General features: G+C 33.3%; 3 protein-coding genes, 2 long non-coding RNA genes and 1 pseudogene across 5 annotated transcripts; 1 reads left to right on the top strand and 5 right to left on the bottom strand.

The window, feature by feature from the left end:
• Positions 1 to 17: 17 nt before the first annotated feature.
• Positions 18 to 927, bottom strand: LOC120214888 (serine/threonine-protein kinase STY13-like). The gene is made up of 4 exons (XM_039212692.1): positions 886 to 927; positions 642 to 743; positions 510 to 542; positions 18 to 248 (listed from the first exon to the last, which is right to left on the bottom strand). The coding sequence occupies exons 1-4, from the start codon at positions 925 to 927 to the stop codon at positions 18 to 20; spliced, it is 408 nt and encodes a 135-aa protein (XP_039068623.1).
• On the bottom strand, positions 924 to 3,815 carry LOC120214898 (serine/threonine-protein kinase STY13-like). The gene is made up of 3 exons (XM_039212701.1): positions 3,626 to 3,815; positions 1,193 to 1,388; positions 924 to 1,056 (listed from the first exon to the last, which is right to left on the bottom strand). The coding sequence occupies exons 1-3, from the start codon at positions 3,813 to 3,815 to the stop codon at positions 924 to 926; spliced, it is 519 nt and encodes a 172-aa protein (XP_039068632.1).
• A 3,256-nt stretch (positions 3,816 to 7,071) lies between these two features.
• Positions 7,072 to 7,646, bottom strand: LOC120216009. The gene is made up of 2 exons (XR_005525013.1): positions 7,265 to 7,646; positions 7,072 to 7,173 (listed from the first exon to the last, which is right to left on the bottom strand). It is a non-coding gene; the product is annotated as an uncharacterized LOC120216009 (long non-coding RNA).
• Positions 7,647 to 8,773: 1,127 nt separating this feature from the next.
• On the bottom strand, positions 8,774 to 9,117 carry LOC120216016. Its single transcript, XR_005525015.1, has 3 exons — positions 9,091 to 9,117; positions 8,935 to 8,996; positions 8,774 to 8,805 (listed from the first exon to the last, which is right to left on the bottom strand). It is a non-coding gene; the product is annotated as an uncharacterized LOC120216016 (long non-coding RNA).
• A 1,237-nt stretch (positions 9,118 to 10,354) lies between these two features.
• On the bottom strand, positions 10,355 to 11,846 carry LOC120214908 (annotated as a pseudogene).
• Positions 11,847 to 14,118: 2,272 nt separating this feature from the next.
• Positions 14,119 to 17,010, top strand: LOC120215999 (photosystem I assembly factor PSA3, chloroplastic-like). Its single transcript, XM_039213527.1, has 4 exons — positions 14,119 to 14,561; positions 14,974 to 15,138; positions 16,399 to 16,753; positions 16,789 to 17,010. The coding sequence occupies exons 1-3, from the start codon at positions 14,166 to 14,168 to the stop codon at positions 16,720 to 16,722; spliced, it is 885 nt and encodes a 294-aa protein (XP_039069458.1). The 5' UTR covers positions 14,119 to 14,165; the 3' UTR covers positions 16,723 to 16,753; positions 16,789 to 17,010.
• Positions 17,011 to 18,861: the final 1,851 nt, after the last annotated feature.

The raw sequence follows: 18,861 nt of genomic DNA on the forward strand, positions 1-18,861 counted from the left end.
GTTTCTTTAATTCAAGTTCAATGGGGGGTAAGGGTAAAAATATCAAGGTCCCTGTATCTCTGAAAACACAAACAACCCTGAGGTTGATCATGTGGGATCATCCCTCCTCCCTTGGATGTGTCTATACTCTCTAACATCGACACCACCTCGTCCATCTCTGGTCGTCTGTCGGGGTTTGCATCCCAGCATCTCTTCATTACATTTGCAAGCGAGCTTGGACAGCAACGAGGTATCTCTGGCCTCAGATTCTGTAGTTTTAGAAGTTGAATATTAGATAATAGTATGTTTAATTTTCTAAGTTCTTTTATATATTAGATTGTGTTTTTTCATAACATATCGGAATACTCTAGAAAAAGTCTAGGTAAAATATAGCATACAGTGGCATAAAATTATCTTGGTTTATAGTTGTCTATGTTATTCCTACTCATCATCTTGAAGTATCCGTGTCTGACATATCCGACATTAACACCTGATTGCAGCCCAGAAAATGATAGGGATAGATAAATTACCTGGCGAACAACAGAGATGTGACTTCTGAGAAGCTAAGATCAGGATATGGCATGTCACAGCAGTATATCTCCACAAACATTACCAAAACTATACACATCGCACTTTCGATTGTAGGGATTGCCGTTAAGGACCTGTCTCAATTTCAGATTCATCAAGGATAGATCATAAGATAGGCAGTGCTTAGAAAAATCATCAGCTATGATCTTATTTAGCCATAGCTGAATTGTCAATGCCTGTCCAGATGAATATATACTTCAAGCACATAAAGGTAACAAAAATCTAGGGTTTAGGGTTAAGGATCAACCATCTTGCCACACTTTATATTGAAGACCCTGCATTTGATAATTCTAGGAAAGCATTTAGCTGTAAGTATACCTCTGGTGCCATGTAAACCCAATGTCCAGTCTCTCCAGTCATGTCATTAGGGTTAGATGCCTCAAGTCGAGCGACCCGAAATCAGCAATTTTAACAGTGCGCGACTTGTCCAGAAGCATGTTTTCGGTTTTGACATCTCTATGGATCTTCTTAGAGTGAAGATAACTCAACCTAACAGTACAGAAAACCACAAATGTTAAACACAATGATCTGTGATTTCAACCTTTCCTACAATTCACATTTCAAATATGATTATCCATAGATCGGTAGAAGGAAATTGAGTATTGATAGGCCACTGGAATCTGACCCTCGTGCAAGATCAAGAGTGATTTGAACAACTACTTTAAAGGCAAGCTTCCTCCTCCTATTCTTGATCAGGTAAGATTTTAGTGCACCACCGGGACAATATTCAACAACAACGCAACAAACATTACTTGGCATGCCTATATGACCATGTTCCGTTTGTAAGTTCAGCTCTGATGATCCCATCGTCGCCCTAAGAACTGCATGGGATTAACGCACGGATTAAAGACATAAATTTGGACAGGTAAAGGATATATCACCCCATAAACCCTCATGGACAAAATCCTAAAATATATTTTTATTAATAACTCCTAAAATATTGAATATATATTGGGTTATACATTCAAGGATGGAGATTAAATTGAATTATGAGATAATAAGTGTTTAACTAAAATAAATAGGGTCTTAAAAAAATAATTAAATTTATAAAAATTAAGTGATTGTTTTAAGTTCACAAATTTTAAAATCCAAAGGTCTTAAAAAAGTATATAAAACAACTTTGGGGTCAATGTTTAATCTATTAATTTAAAATTGATAGTGTCGTAAAAATAATTTATCAAAATTTTTTGAATTATGATGGTTTTAAAATACTAGTGAGGGTTTGCATGGATATGATTTGTGTTTAACATGGATATAAATATTCTATTAGGTTCTTGTTTCAAGAATCCTGAATGATTATATCTTCAAAGTTGTGTTTAAAAATGTGCCTACACTTATGTTCGACACAGTATTTCAAGAGAAAAAGAAAAAAAAAATAGTAGTCGGAGAGGTTACTAGTTGGTTGCTTTTATTTGATTTCAAGGATGTGAAAAGAATGATGAGGTAATTGTATGCAAGATAAGAAAGAAACCTTTGTCACATTAGGATGATCAAGCTTATACCACACTACAACTTCTTGTGTGAAAGCTGCTCTGAGTGAGGCTATTTCGGCATCTGATCTATGGCCTCTTTCCCCAGTCGAGAAGTTTAACTAAGCACGGCGGAAGAATAAACAGTTGAAAATTCAAAAGCAAAGATCCCAACACAATGTAACATTAAATAACGGCAGATATTATGAAAGAAATGCCAAAGCAACTGTCCGAAAGATCACCCAAAGAACTGCCAGATGGTCACAAGTGTACTCAGCTAATGATGCAGTTTAAGTCCATGTCGATCATAGAAAAATAGTTGGGGTGTGTTGATGGCAACAAAGGGGTTATATCCAGGTGATTTATCCCTTCTGATTTTGGATGACGAGTCGCAGTTGGTGATCAGACGGTGATTAACTGGTAGTGTTGATGATATGGATATCGAGGGAATGTTGCAAAAGAATGGTTAAAAGTCGAAGAAGAAGAAGAAGAAGCTCCTCTTTCTGTTTGTCATTGGGATTTATACCCATTCCCTTTGTATGCTTAGTCAGGTCTAGAATCATAATTGCTATGTATAGACCAACAAAGTACATAAATGCAACCGCCAGTTAACAGATTTTATCATGACAAATCTCTCCAATGGCCTTATCAAAAGTTCTGTCAAAGATTCATGGTCTCCATCATGTCCCAGCAGAGATGATCTTAGTAGGGTGGAAGAGCAGTTATATTTCTGAAGGTGAAGTTAAATCTCCGAGGTATATCAGGGTGATAACTGAAGGGTAAATGTGAGTCGAGGCTCTACCTGCCCCTGTCCCGTCCCGGTAAAAATTTGGACGAGCAAGGCGAGTCGAGGCCTCTACCTGCACCTGCCCCTTTATCCGCCTATGGGAGGTTTTTTCTAGTAGATGAGATATAAGGTCTATCGGGTAGCTTCTCATGATGTCAATGGGAGAAGCTCTTTTAATTTTCTACCTTTTTATCTCCAAAAAGTTGAGATAAAAGATGAGTGCGTAGCAACAATAAATACGGACACATGAATGGTTAGGGAGAACATAATTTAAGTCACTGCTAACTGCCACCTAAAAGAAAATCTCACGAGTCACGGATTTCCAGAAGTTAGATTTTGATCACAGACTGCTTTGTGAATCAAATAACAGGAAAACTGTTTTACCACAGTAGTGAATTTATTTTCCATCTCATGAGGCGAAAAAAAGTCTGGGGAAACAAACAGAAAGTATGGCAAAGATAGATGTTACTTGTTGGTCAAGAAAGGGAAAATTGGATTAAAATTGGAGGATTCAAAGTTGTGGGTTCTTTCCCTGCATTTTCTCAACAGCCAAACAAACTGTGAAATTAACAATTTCAACTGATGGCCTTACCTTGAGTGTATAATGCATGTCTTTGTAACAGTTTTATCATGAACATGTGGCTTTCACAGAAACCAAAAGATTAAAAGAAAAACAAATGAAACCTTAAGTTTATGGATCAACAACCGAGTAAACAGTAATTTCAAGAAGAAGAAGAAATGTCATTTTGAAAACAGTAATTTCAACATATCTGGAAGAGAAAATGAGAGGAACAATGCATACCAGCAACATCTTGGCCATCATAAATACCGCGGTGAACGGTACCGAACGTACCGCGAGCAATGACACCTTTGATGACAAGCTTAGAAGGATCAATTTCCCACTCTTGTCTTCTCATGGTGTTGCTCGACCTTAGCAGTTCGCCCCCGCCACTGCTACCTCTGCCGACCCCGACGCTGCCTTCCTCTTTCATACTCCTGCTCTTCTCAAGTGTCCATGCTCTACTATGATGCCTTTGGAGTTGCTCATCCAAGCTCTTCAAATCTATTTGATCAGCTCTTACATACCCCCTCCTCCACCACCTCACTTCTCTCCTTCATCTTCTCAACCCCCACTAAAATTCACAACTTTGATCCTAAAGTACCAACAAATAGGACCAATCTTTGGAAACTTTTCTTAGCTTTTCTTCACTAAAATTCTCTTGTTTGAGCTATTACTGATTCAGGGTCTCTGTTCAAAACAATATACAAAATAACTCAATGAATCTTATATATATATATATATGGAAAATAAAAGGTTGGGTTTATTTTGTTTCTGTTAAAGCTCACAAAAAGCCTTGTTGGAAGGGGCATATAGAGTCTGCTGCTGATTCTTTCTAATTGTAGTTTTTTTAAAGTATAAACTTATGTGCCAAATTTACCTTTTCTTTAAATTGTTTTGTTTGGTTGTATTTGTAAGTAAAACCAAACTGCCCTTTCAGAAATGGTATACTTAATAGATACACAATGGATGGCATACTCAACAGAAATTTTTATTTGATTTTAAATAATGTTACTATATTGTCAACACAATATCATTTTCTTTTATCAACTGTGAGTACAAATAATTATATTTTTACAATATAAAATAGAATTTATTTTTAAATATATAATTTATTCAAAATCAACAAAATTATATAAATTTTATCAAATCAAGATTAATATGTATGCATGCTAGATTTTAGAGTAATGTTTTAAGGGCAAATTCAAACTATAGTAAGAGCAATATCTTGAGATTAAATTGATCGATTTTTCTTATATTTAAATCAAATTTTGATCTTAACTAGAGAGAGGGGACTCTAAAAAAGAAAAGAAGAGTGCTCGTGGTAGATCCAGAACCCGTAACTTAAGAAAAAAAAATGATAAATTTGACCAACCAAATAAATATACTTGCTCTATATCTCTATCAATTGAATTTTAGTTTAACTATTATTATTATTATTTGAAGGACAAAATTTTGAACTTACTTACCTATGTAGTAATTTTTAAAAAGGTATAATAAAGAAATTATCTCCAACGTTTTTATAAATGGTCATTTTGCTCTTATCTTTTTTTGGGAGCATTTTAGTCTCAACATTTTATTTTAAAGCAAAAAATTCCATGAGTGGATGAAAATCGTTATTTGACTAATGGTCAACGCTTCCTATCGATGTGGGAGATTCACGTGTGATGTCACGTCGTCAAAAATAATTTAAATATTTTTAAATATATTTTTATAAGGGTGCATATAATTAACAATGATTGTAGAGTAACTTATGTTCGACATTAACAGTTATTTAACTAACAATTATCATCCAATTAAGGAACATTTTGCTCTAGAATAAAACATAAAATACTCTGAAAAATAGGGGAAAGTGACATTTTTACAAATGTTGGGGTAATTTTGTTATATGCCCTTTTAAAAATCATCTTTAAACTTTAAAGTTTTAATTAGGGTTTGCGTGCCGTGAGAGGAAGAGGGGAAAGCGACACTCAAAACCATCATCTTTCCCATGAATTTAACACTGGCGATCTCAAACTGCATGAAGCACGTGAAGTTTTCCACCTTTCTTGACTTAATGCAAAGCAGTGATGCAAACATCAAAAGAAATGGGTCATCTTTACATTTTAGAGAGGAGCCTGGAAGGGCAGTCACAGGACCCGACCAGATGCCCCCAATTGTTTCACCAGTTATCCTCTTCGTAACTGAACCAGGTGGAGTAGGAGAGGATCTGTCTCAAAATTGTTGATTTAATTTTAGATTCGATAAACTAAATTAATCAAATTAAATCTTATTCATCTCAAATTTGATTAATTTAAATATTATTTCCTCTTAAAATTTAATCATAACTACGTCATTGTCAAGGCTCTTAACCTTGTGGTCGTGGAATCGAGTCCCACTGTAGGTAATTCATAATTCTGACTGTCGAAAGTCTTCCACGGAAGCTGCTCTCAACCTGGCGTTAGGGACAGCCTACTATCCTACCTCTCCCTCACCCCATTACATATGAGAATAGGATCAACTAATTTTTTACGTCCTTGTCAATAATTGTAAAAAAGTAATTAAAGACCAGCTGGCAATGCTTGTGATTTTAACTGTCAAGGAGGCTCAGCAGTCAGCCGCCTTATCCTTTCTCAAAGAGAAACGGTTTGGAATTTGGAGATTTCTAAGAATATTCAGAGATTCAGCAGTGATGGGGCATTTTGATAGCTGAAGTTGACTCGTGATATATATGAAAAATAGTAATGTGGCATCTTGTCAAGTGTCACGTCTTTGATGGTTAAAATGCCGCAGTTAAATTCGGAGACTAAAATGTTTAACGTTCGTCAAATTCAAGTATGACATCAAAGAAAAACTAAAGAATAACAGATTACGAAAATATCAAACACATTGGACTAAAAAACATTGATACCACATCGGGAGAAATGTCTATTCGGCACACATTCTATGAGATCAGGTACGAAGTTGACATTTTTCGACATTAGTAGACTCTTACCTGGCAAAAGGAAGAAACCAACTTGTCCGGACCGCCACGTGTTCACCGAATTTAACAGATATTGACAGTTTCAACCTGTCTTGAACATTTACTCAAACAACTGGATGTTAGTCCTCTTATATTTGTTGAGCTCAAAGTGCTCAACCTAAAAAAATAAACATAAAAAGATGCAATGTGAAACTTCACATACAACACCCGAGAAAAACCTTGTTAACATCAATACCCTTCAAATTGAAGTAGCAGCAAGTTTGACAGCTCAAAAACATACACAGTTCCAAGGCCAAGTATAAATTCAGTTCAACTGTGGAAACTGGATGTTAGTCCTCTTATATTTGTTGAGCTCAAAGTGCTCAACCTAAAAAAAATAAACATAAAAAGATGCAATGTGAGAACTTCACACAACACCCGAGAAACCTTGTTAACATCAATACCCTTCAAATTGAAGTAGCAGCAAGTTTGACAGCTCAAAAACATACACAGTTCCAAGGCCAAGTATAAATTCAGTTCAACTGTGGATAACGATAGAGCCCACACACAATCCCAAAATGAAAAAGACCAACTATACAAAATGGTTAATTTGATGCCATTACGATTCTCTTTCGAGCTTCGGGAAAACCAAAATGGCTACTACAATGTGGGGAACTTTTGAACTGTATTTACTTCTCGGTATTTTTGGACAAAAAGGGACTAACAAGAAATCATCAACACAATGTAACCTCAAATGCGCCGTTTCTTCTTCTCCGGTGTCGTGCACTTGAGCTTTAACTCCGTAGACTTTTAGTTGAAAATTTTCAAACGCCTCTGAGACAGCTGCTACCTGTTTGTGAGCACATAAAAAGGAACAGTTTATTGTGACTAAACTAATGAAAAAGAGAAATATTACAATAATTTCATTTGAATTCACAGACCAATTCAGGTTTCTTCGAATACCCTCACTATCATATCCTGATAAGATGTAGGCAGCAAGTGACTAATGCGATCATCTGGTATGGGGAACTTATCCTCACTCTCATAATCCTGGCCAGAAAACTTATCCTGTCAGACACGTGTGCATGAAACAACTCAAATGCCTAAACAGTATCAGGATCCAGACTTCAAAATTTAGGAATTTATATTACTCGACTCGAGTGAGAGTATCAGACACGTGTGTGTCCAACAAATGTATGTTAACTTTTTTTTTAACATTCTCTAAATTAAGAGAGTGCTTAGAAGATTATATCCTTGTACCTATATCATACGAGTGTTGCATACGAGAACTTCAAGAAAAATAAAGAACCAGAACAATATAGTTTGGAATTTCCTCTGTTAAGTGGCTAATATAGTTTGAAAAATAAAACAGTAAGTGATTTTAAGTACCTTGAAAAGTAAAGGCCTCATAATACCTTTCAAGAGGATTTTGCCTTCCACGAGACAAATCAATTCTGACATTGCTAACAGCAATATCATCTTCTTTTAGCTACTCCATTTTTCTGTTAAAATTAAATTGCATTGTGTCAATATGGAAACTACTTAGCTTAAGAACCGTGCATAAGATCATGCACATGTCAATGGGGGAAAAAATCATAAAGGACCTGGGAACAAGCAATGTCCTGTGCAGTGACATTTTTGAATGCTCTAATTTTCTTTGGAACTGAATACTCATTACAGAACTGCCACAGAAAATAAACCATTATATTACAAGTTTCGTCTTCCACATAATAGGGAAAAATAACCCAGAAAGCAGAATAGCATGCTGATTTGCATGCTGCCATCATACACAAAGACATAAAATTAAGCAAAGATTTTCCACCTGATACAAATTTCTCCGACGAATGCGCAGAATCAAATCTAGATTCTCGAAGTTCTTCATCAGGAGCTGTCTCAATAGTTTTGATTATTGAGTCATCCAGCTGGAATCGAAGAAGAAAAGAATGCAAGCATGTTATTCATTTGGACTCTAAGTTATTAGGAATGCAAAAGTATGCTAAGCATGTTCTCCAACCTTCCAGTACTCAGAAGGATCCTGAATGGAAGATGAGATTTCTAGATAACTATTTGCTTTCAAAAGAGCATCTACTACCAATAAGCCACTGCCTGCAATAAAAATTAAATGAGACATTGGGTACATCAGATAAGTAAGCCTACATTACTAATGACACACAGAAAAGAGGAGAGAAAAGTCAACATCATGAAGAAGATTTGTTTAAACAATGATATGGGTAAAGACTTAATTTTGTGAATACCTCACTTTAGAGTGGGTGTACACAGTTCGATAAAGTTCAGCACGAGTAGCATATAACTTGTGGATGCTAAGATCTAGCACCCATTAACAATATTAAGCAGGAGTTAATAAAAAGGACTAAAAGTAAAAGTAAACATGTACTTTGCAAATAAATAAATCAAGTGATACTAACAAGTCTTTAGCACGATAGCAGATCTCATCACCCAAAACTCCATTGTCTCCATCAACCTGCAGGTGGTGTAGTATGCTATAATGCTAGCAGAAGACATCTTATACTTTCATTTATCCTTTTGTTTTTTAATGCATCTATTGATAACAGAAATTACAAGCTAAATGCCTGGAAGATTTAACAAAAACCTAGGGAATCAAAGCTGCATCCTAAGCCACAAGCTCGACTGTCCCGGACAATGTAATCAAACCTACACAAGTAAAATTTCACTTTGTTAAATACTGCATTTAAATAGGAAATTAAATTGGATGGAAGATGTGGACAAATAATTAATTTGAACTTACTTATCCACAAATTCCATTCCGACCATTGCAACAATATCATATAAGAATTGCTTGTCCTTTGCACTCTTCAAAATAAGCACAAAATAGTCAATGTACTATATAAGAAAATAAATAAAGAATGTCCATAGTTTTTCCCAATACAGGAGGGAATATCCAATGATCAACATATGCCCTAAAAATGGAAGTTATAGATAAACTTACTTTTGGCAGTACAAACTCAGAGCTAGCTATATCATTTCTGGAACAAATAAATAATATGGGATTAAAAATCTATCCGCAACAGGAAATCAAAATTGTTTCTCATTCCCATATAGAGATTAATGACCCCCATTGCTTTTTGAGTGGGCCTATTCAAGATAGTAATCATAAACATAAGGATCAAGAGGAAGGAAAAAGCTGCAAGCAGACACTGTAAGGATATATGAAGGAAAAAATAACTTGTAGATATCAGGAGAGTTTCAGTTTCTTCTTAACGGCAACAAAGGTTAACAGAAAGAAACTATACAGTTAATACGTTGAAGTTCAAAAACACAGGAATTATTAGTTTCAAAAACACACTTTTAAGTAATTTGGAATATTGCTACATCAATTCAAATGACTCTGCATATAACACCAACTCTACTTCTGAGATCTAGACATGCCAAAGAAAAAAAATCATATAGAACCAAAAGAAAGAAGGAACATTGTGTATGAAAAAATTCCTAACAATCAACTCACCTTGACTCTTTTAATCATCTCAGGTTCAACATCAATATTGCTCCTCAACAATATGATCAATCACTTCGCTGACATTTCTCATGAGCCCTAGAAAATAGATGTGATGTAAAATGGATGAACCCACATTTTTATAAGACGAAAACCGCCTTTTCAACTCCTAACATTAACTGAGACAAGAAGAAAGCAATGCACTGATTAACCATCAAAATACATTTTATACAAAAGACATCAGACTGATACTACATACATACATGTGATCAATCAATTTTTCATATTAGATAAGAAGAAAAAGCAAGGAGTAAATAATGCAACATATACATTGTTTATTTACCATTTGAAGCCATTAAGAACTTTGGGGAGAAACTCCCGTTCAAATAAGTGGCTAAAGGTCCATGGCCTACATCATGTAGAAGTCCTACAATTGGAGGAACAAAATCCATAAGAACCAATTCAATTTAATATAACAGAACTTTCCAGTGCAACAGGTTTTACCTAACTTTCACTGTTTGAAGATGCTGGTAGAAAATTAATTTGCAGAAAATTAATTTTATACCTGATAGGTTTTGAGCTTTTGGATAGCTTCACCTGCAAGCCAATACACACCAAGAGAATGTTCAAACCTGGAATGCACAGCCCCTGGGTAAACCATGTGTACCAATCCTGAAACAATTAATAATTAGAAACATCAGAGAGCTACAGCCTGCATGTGAGCTCAGTGAACTATGGAAAACTAAATAAAACAAACATTGTGCAAATTAAGGTAAATCATACCAAAGCAATGGAATGCCATTGTTTAGTCTAATAAAGTGAACAACTGCTTTGAATAGAATTGTATTTTACTAACAGGGATCAAATGAAACTGACAAGAAACAACATGATAAAGCATAATATTCATTTATCTTAGAAACTGATGAATCATATCATCATTTTTAATGAAGACCAAGCATGCTGCATTTATGCTAAGAAAAAGTATGAAGAAATATATAGTTTTGCTATAGTATTGAATCTGACCACTCATCCATTTCCATCCGAGCAACAGCATGCAAATGAAGAAAACGCCAACTCTCAATCAATATTACTTCAACAAGAATAAAAAAGCCGGACCCTTACTTTTATGAAGCATGTGATGTGTTCGTTATCCCAAACGAAGACATCAAAGGTCTGAAAATCATAAAAATTACTAGTTTCTATCATTCTATGTAACGACTATACAAATCTGTAGCCATTTCAAAATTTATCATAAAAAACTTCTTTACACTGATTTATATTATATGCTATAAATCAACCATCTCAACACGCACACCAATCTGATGCAATTCACAGTTCAAAAACATCCATTCTCATAGGAAAAAATAAATGATAAAGAAGACGAAATCAACTTTACCAAGTTGCTTCAGCTCACGAAGCCTGTATCATGAAATAGAGAAACAATATCAAAATGAGATCTGAATTGAAGCTAAAACAATAGCGAAATGAAAATCAACTTACCTTTGAAATTGCTCGGTGTCAATAAACTTCAAAGAGAGCTGCAGCGAAACATAAACTTTTAAAAATATATATTATTATTATAAGATCTATTAAGATGAAAAAACTCAGCTACAGTATTCGTCTTCGGTCTTCACTCTCCGGTCAACAAAATTTGAAAATTAAAAACTAAAACAGTAAAAATCCTAGAAGAAATTTGATTTAGTTCATCGAAACAGTGAAGAGAATCACAACTCCGGTTAAATTTTAAAAAGCTTTTTCTACTCATGTGTAAGGCACTTTACCAAATAAGCATTAGAAACGGCTGAAGTTTTCAAAAGAGAGTAAAAGAAATACATACAGGGTCTAGATAATGTTGCCGTGAACGTTGTCACGAACGTGTTTGGAGAGCCGGAGATCCTGCGAAGAAGACAAGTTACAATCTGGAGAGAAAGAGAGGTTTTCATTACGGTAAGCATCCATTTTTTTCAGAACGATTTTGAGAGAACGAAAGAGAAAGTAACGATAAAAAAGAAGAATATTGGGGAATGTGGAAGAGCCGTCTATGTTGTCCTGATATCTGGGATTTTGTGTAACAAATGCGGCAACATAAACAAAATATCCTTAACTTTTTTATTTTGGAAACTAATCTTATTAATATGTTGATTTTTAAGGGTATTAATTGGCATTTTGTGTAAGAATTGAATCAGTAGTGGTTAATTCAATAAAAATAATAATTATTAAAACAATTAAAATAAATTCAATTTTTAAACGGTATTTACATTTTATTTTTAATAACTCACAGTAACGAGTTTAATTCTTAACTTTATTTAATGATCTGATTTAATCTTTAAAAAAAATTATACCATTGGTAATTTTAATTTACTCTATAGTCATGTGTCTTTTTTATGAAAATACATGTCTTTAGTCAATATTTGAATAAATAAGTCACAGAATAATGTATTAAAATTAATTTTAATAATAAGAAACTGATCATTTAAAATAGGTTTAATTATAAAATAAGTGTATAATTATATTGTTTTTCTTAAATGCGCGTTTAAACTTTTTTTTGAATCATTTGTGTCTAACATTATAAACGTTATTACTTTAACTGTCCAGACCATAATTGTCATTAAATTTTTCCATTAGGTAACATGTGTCACATTCTTGTAATTTTAAAAATTTTATTTAAAATTAAAATTATATTTTTATTGAAAAAACACAAAAAATCAACACTTTAAAAAAACCCAAAAACTTTGAAAACCCTCATTTCAACTCCTAAACTCACGTCGATCGCCGCCCTTTGTTGTCGACGAACATCCACCCAACCTCAACTCCACCCGATGATCGATAACCCTGTGAAATTACGACCAATCGACAACCAATCAATGTGTGTATCCCAACGAATCCTACAATGCAAATCGCGATCTCGAGGGTCAATCGATGACAAGTATAACGGTGTATGACTAGGAAAATGATAAAAACTATATCGGTGGGTTAGGGTCATGGATTTAGGATCTTTAGAGACTTTAATTTTTTTTGTGATTTAAGAGAAATTAAAATTTTTTAAATAAATATAATAATTTTTAAAGTATAAATTTTTAAAATTATCATAATATGATTTTTGTTACTTAACAGAAAATTTTGATGGCAGTTATGGTCCAAATACCTAAAATAATAACATTTGTAACGTAGACACATTAATGATTTCAAAAAAGAATTAGATACCTATTTGAAAAAATAATAATTTAGACATTTATTTTTTAATTAAGCCTTTAAAATATACTCATAAACTAAGTACTTTTTATATCTAAGATCTAATCTCCTTTAAATAATCTCCTTTAAATCAAATATACTTTTTTGTTCTTTCCTAAATAAAGCTACATATAATAACTGAAGAGAGCATTCAATGAATTTCAATTTGATACGTTCATATTTACTTATCAAGCTAAATAAACTTAAATATAATTTTAAAATTGATTTATTAAATAAATTGAATACAGATAAATTAAATTAAATTATGTTTATTAGTAAAATTATATTCGAGTACAGTTCATTTAATAACATTTAAATTTCGTTTAAAACACATTTATTAAATGATTATTATATAACTAATATTAATATTTATATGTTATTTTACTTGTAATATATTTATGAATATTTATCTTTAATTATTTTAATAAATACTTTTTATTTGTAATTTGTTTGTTTATTATTTGATAATATGTTTTTAATTACTTTACTTGCACGTATTGTAGTGCAATGAAGGAATATTTGATTCATATCCTTTGTGATTTTCCGACGGTAAAATATCTTTCGTTCCAAATCGTCCATGATTTTAGGGAAGGAAAGAAATATATTATCGAAAATATTATTATTATTTTAATATTTTTTTTAAAAAAATTATTTAAATTATTATTATTTTTATTAGAAATGTTATTATTAGATATTTTATCGGGTTTGTTAATATATTCGGTAAAGCGCAACCTCAAATATTATTATTTTTATTAAAAATATTAATATTAGATACTTTACCAAAAATATTAAAAAATATTAATATTTTAGATAAAAAAAATAAGATCCTGATTTTTCAATTTGCAGTTTGATGATTAGAATTCAATTGTATAACCTAAATTTTCTTAATTTTATATAGATTTATAATTATTGAATGAGTAAAAATAAATAAATAAATTTAATAATAAAAATGAACAAAAAAAATTATTTAAATAAAATTAATACTAGTACTTTATTTAATAAAAATTAATTTTTAAGTACACTTAAATAAAAATAATCAAAAGAAAAGAGAGATTAATGGACAGGAGGATCACATTTATATAAACGTGAGGCTGAAAACACGGCATCGGTATTACAATTACAAACTCGAGCAATAATCGATGGCAGCAGCGAAGCCATTGCCATCGTCTCTCCAAACTCACAAAATTCTCTCTTCATGCAACCAAATTTCACCTTCTCTTCTCCATTTCCGTCAACGTTACAGCAACCCAATAAGCCAACAACCGCAACAAAGGCGAAAGCATTCAAGCTCCTTCAATGGCGCCTACAGCTTGGTTATCAAAGCTTACATGGAAAACCCAAACTCCATCTCTGGTTTCGCTAACAAAGTCATCGGTTCTCTCCCTATTATTGGGCTTGTCGCTAGGATTCTCAGTGATGAAGGCGGTGTTGGTGGGGATCTCATTGATTTTGCCGAATTTAGAAGAAGGGTCGGCAAGAAATGTACAGTTACTGATTCCAGAGCCTTTTATGAGTTCCAAGAGAGGAGAGGCCGGGTAGTTCTCTTCACTTTTTAAACTCATTTTTCACTGATTAAGATTATTAGTAAATTAATAACGTTGGGTTTTGTCTATCTTCCGTGGATTTTTTTAATCAGGATATATTTGTATAAGATAATATTTGTTCTAATATTCTTTAGTTCATTAATAATATAAATATAGTTTCTCGATCCTAAATTTTTTAATAAATATATTATTCTTTATCATTAACATTTTATCATTAACATTGAAAACACTCAACGGTTTATTTTCGTGGATTTAGGTGATCGAATCATGCATTGTCTTGTGTTATTTTGATATCGTCTTTGTTTGTTTTCTAATGATGTAACATTGTATAAGAGCTTCTTATGTTGTAACATGAAATTAAGGAAGATTTTGGGATGGGGTGCTGTGTTTTTTTTTTTGACAGGCAGGGGATCCTTTGTATGTTCTGCTATGTTGTTGGCTAGCAGCAGTCGGTGCTGGTCTTCTTAAATCGGAGGAGATATTGGAGGGAGTGGCAAGGCTTCGGATTTCGAATGATATTGAGTTTGAAGAGCAGAATTTTATTGCAATGATGAATGAAGCAAGAGAGGTCAGTTCATGGTATTCGTATTATCCCATTTCGGTTTCATCACTTCATATCATGCCAAACACTTTTAAGATTAGTACTCAATATTTGTTTAATGGTAAAAAGTATAAGAGGTTTTTGTACTTTTGATTGTACTTTTGAAGAAAAATTAATGTGATCATTATATTATTTCTTCTCTTAATATTACCCTTTAACTCAGAAAATTTGTAGTTCTTTGATAAACGTTTTTACGTCATTGACCATTACGGTGCTGGCATGACAACTCACAATGCTGACATGGGGATCCATGATGCTAATGTGACGTCCAATTTAACCCATCTGTCACGTTATCAACCACTGTAGACTGTCACGTCAGTATCATGGACCGCCACGTTTGTACAATGAATTATCACGTCAACACCGTAGCGATCAACGACTAAAAAACGTTGGTCAAAGAGGCACATTGGGTTTATTTTATGAGTTGGAGAGTCACATTAAGATAAAAATAATACAAAAGCCACATTGATTATTTTTCAAAAGTATAGAGACCTCTAATGCATTTTTGTCTTGTTTAATGATCATTTTAACTCTTATTTTTTAAAGTGTTTTAGCCTCGAACATTTTATTTTTCAATTGGGATTACTCCTCTTAGATGAAAACCATTAATTGATTATCAATTAACATATATTGAAGACGTGATATTTTTGTATATATTAATTTGTTAACATGTCACATGTCACGTCATCGAAATTGATAATGTGATAGTGTTAGATCATATCACCAAAGTAGCCATGCGATCAGACATATGTCACGTTATCAATTAAACACATGTAAAAATATGGTGTCAGTAACTTACGTTGTTTGTTAACTAATAGTTTTCATCTAACATGTGTTATTTGTTCAAAAATTAAAACATTAGGGGTTAAGTTGTTCAGAAAAAAAAACTAAAATAATTAGTTATACAAACGTTGATGGCTAATTGTATCATTATGGATTTTAGTAACTGCCCCTCAATACGTGTATATTCAAATTTCTAGTTTTTTTCCCATGTAATTGGGAGTATCCTTAAAGGTTCAAGTAAAATAAAATGTTAAACACAGTTGACTAGCTTTTTAACTTGAGAAGAGTGAATGGAGAGCTGCCTCATGATTTCCATCCTATGTGGTTGCTTGCTTGTTTGTTTCCATTTTGACGTTGTTCATGGAGTGTCTGATGCTCATTTTAGATTCTTTCAAATATACATGTAGGTATTTATATATGTACTTACTGATATACTTGCTACAGAGGCGAGCGAAGTTGAATGTGGGTGCCCCAACTCTTCCGGTAGAGATTCGAGCTGAAAAGGCCCTCGATGCAATTTACGTATGTTGCTTCGGGAGAGTTCCGATAGGAGACGAAGACAAGAGCTTGCTAGATATTATGCTAAGAGCGGTTTTCCCAACTGTTGAGCAATCAACAATTCGAAAAATCATCAATGACAAGGCAATCGAAGTAGCAGAAGGTGGCGATGATGCAGACATTGTTCCTGAGCCAAAGCCATTGTCAAAGGAAGCTGTACAAATGCAAATGAAAGACCTTGAATTCCTTAAACAAAACAAAGAGACATGAACGAAACCGATTTTAACGGAAAGCGGGACGGGTTCGTTTCTTCGAACTGGACTTTGATGGTATCAGAGACTGAAGGTAAGAAAATGATTCGATGATAAGGAAATCATCGAACACTTCCCTGAAAATATAGATCCTTCATGTTCAGATCGCTCTCGTTCGAAGATAAAACGTGGTGGTTTTAACTCAGCCTTCCCTTTTCCCTTTTCTCTGTTTATGTATTGCTTTTGTTGTAATTTGAAACTCAATCTTTTGGTGCAAGATTTTGAACAATAGCCACCAGTAAAGGCAGCAGCTTCCGAGTGAAATTCAAGTTCAGAGTTCATCTTCTTATCCTGATCCTGAACAAAAAAGAAATTTTATTTTGATCTTTGAACAAAAAAAACTGTCATCAAGTCATTAAATTATCAAATTGGTTTTAATCAATCTACCGATAGTTAATCGTTGATGAATTTATACAATAACACATTTAATTCTATTGTTTACATATTATATTAATTTGATTTTAGTTTTAAATAAAATAATATTAGGGATGGATCGAAGGAGTTGATAAGGATGATCACTTCCTGAAAACTTTAAATTCTTATATATTTTAGATATTTTATTTATTATTTTTATTGGAAACTTATTTTCACTTTTTTAAAATTTTATAAGTTCACCTCTAACATAAAATCTTGTGTGTGTCTCTAGTTAATACAAAATATGTTCTAAGGTAAAAATAGATGAGTATATTCAAATCTAAGAACTTAATTTTTGTTTGATGTTTAATTTAATTTGTTCCTAGTTAATACAAAATGTTATAAAATAAAAATAGATTTTATATAAAGTTACTCCTAATATAAAAATCTCATCCTAAATAAATATTAGTAGACATCAATCAACTCCAAGATCCATTAATGAATACACAACTTTCTCTTCTTCCAATTATTTTGTATTCGAACAAAATTATTTTATTGGTTAAAGGTATAGACTACGTAAGATTCTATTTAACATTTTAATTTAGGCGTTAAATTTTAGAAATTATAAAGTATTAGATTTAATTGGTATTTTGGAAGAAATGAATGATTAAATTGTAAAATCATAAAGTTGGCAGACCATTTTAAGAAGTGCAGAAAATTCAATGACTAAACTTATGGTTTACCTATTTTTTTTATTGGATGAATTATAAACCCTTGATTTTTTTCTTCTTCAGTTTTTCTCATTTTCTCTTCCCCTCAATCCTCTTTTAAACTCTGATCTATTCACCGTCCTGTCATCGTTTGACGAACCGAAACCACCATCGTGTTCATTGTCGACCGAAGAACAAAACCCCCTAAACCTCTTGTTGTGAATCGGCGTCGTTTGTCGTAAATTTCAACCGGAAGTATCGTCAGTTTTAACTCAATCTCCGTTAGTTTTTCGTCGATTCACGTCGATCCTATCACCCATTTTCGACACCTCCCATATCATCGCGTTCCTTGCATCGTTCCGAGTCCACCGGTGTTCTCTGTGTCTCCTTCGTCGTCGGCGCGTGGAGGGTGAGAAAGTTAAAGTTTACGATGTTTCGGAATCGAGCTCTCCACCGTTCAAAATTGTGAACCGAGCTTTGTAAGTGTCTCAAAATGCCATAAAATGTATTTTAGAAATTTTTCGAGAATTTTTCCGACACGATAGCACTGTTCACGCGCCCCACGCGCCACCCTTTGAGAGTGGGCTTCGTCTGGCAGCTTGGTGGATAAGCTTGAACCGACCCGACTGACCGACCCGACCCGTTGATCGTTGACCACCGTCGACCAGAACTTTTACCGGCGTTGACCATCCATTGAACGACCGTTGACTTTTTCCGGGTACACCTATCATGACATTTTTTACGTCCTGAGCCCGATTTCGCAGTCTATTTTTCGAAATTCGGACCTGAAAATTGCCAGTCAAACCCGTTGACTTTGACCGAAAAGTCAAAAAATTTAAAAAAAAATCATATTTTATGTTTTTCGACGTCCTGAATCCGAATCTGAAGTCCGTTTCGCCAAATTCGAACCCGGTATGTTGTTTTTCACTAATTTATTACCCGGTTCGATCCGTTTTTCGTAATTAAGCTCCGTTTTTTATGAAATTTATGTTGATATGTATCCAATGAATTATTAGAAGTTGATTTCAAGATCG

The sequence above is a fragment of the Hibiscus syriacus genome, unplaced genomic scaffold (assembly GCF_006381635.1).
Source record: "Hibiscus syriacus cultivar Baekdansim isolate YM2019G1 unplaced genomic scaffold, ASM638163v2 tig00000764_pilon, whole genome shotgun sequence".
Taxonomy (NCBI): domain Eukaryota; kingdom Viridiplantae; phylum Streptophyta; class Magnoliopsida; order Malvales; family Malvaceae; genus Hibiscus; species Hibiscus syriacus.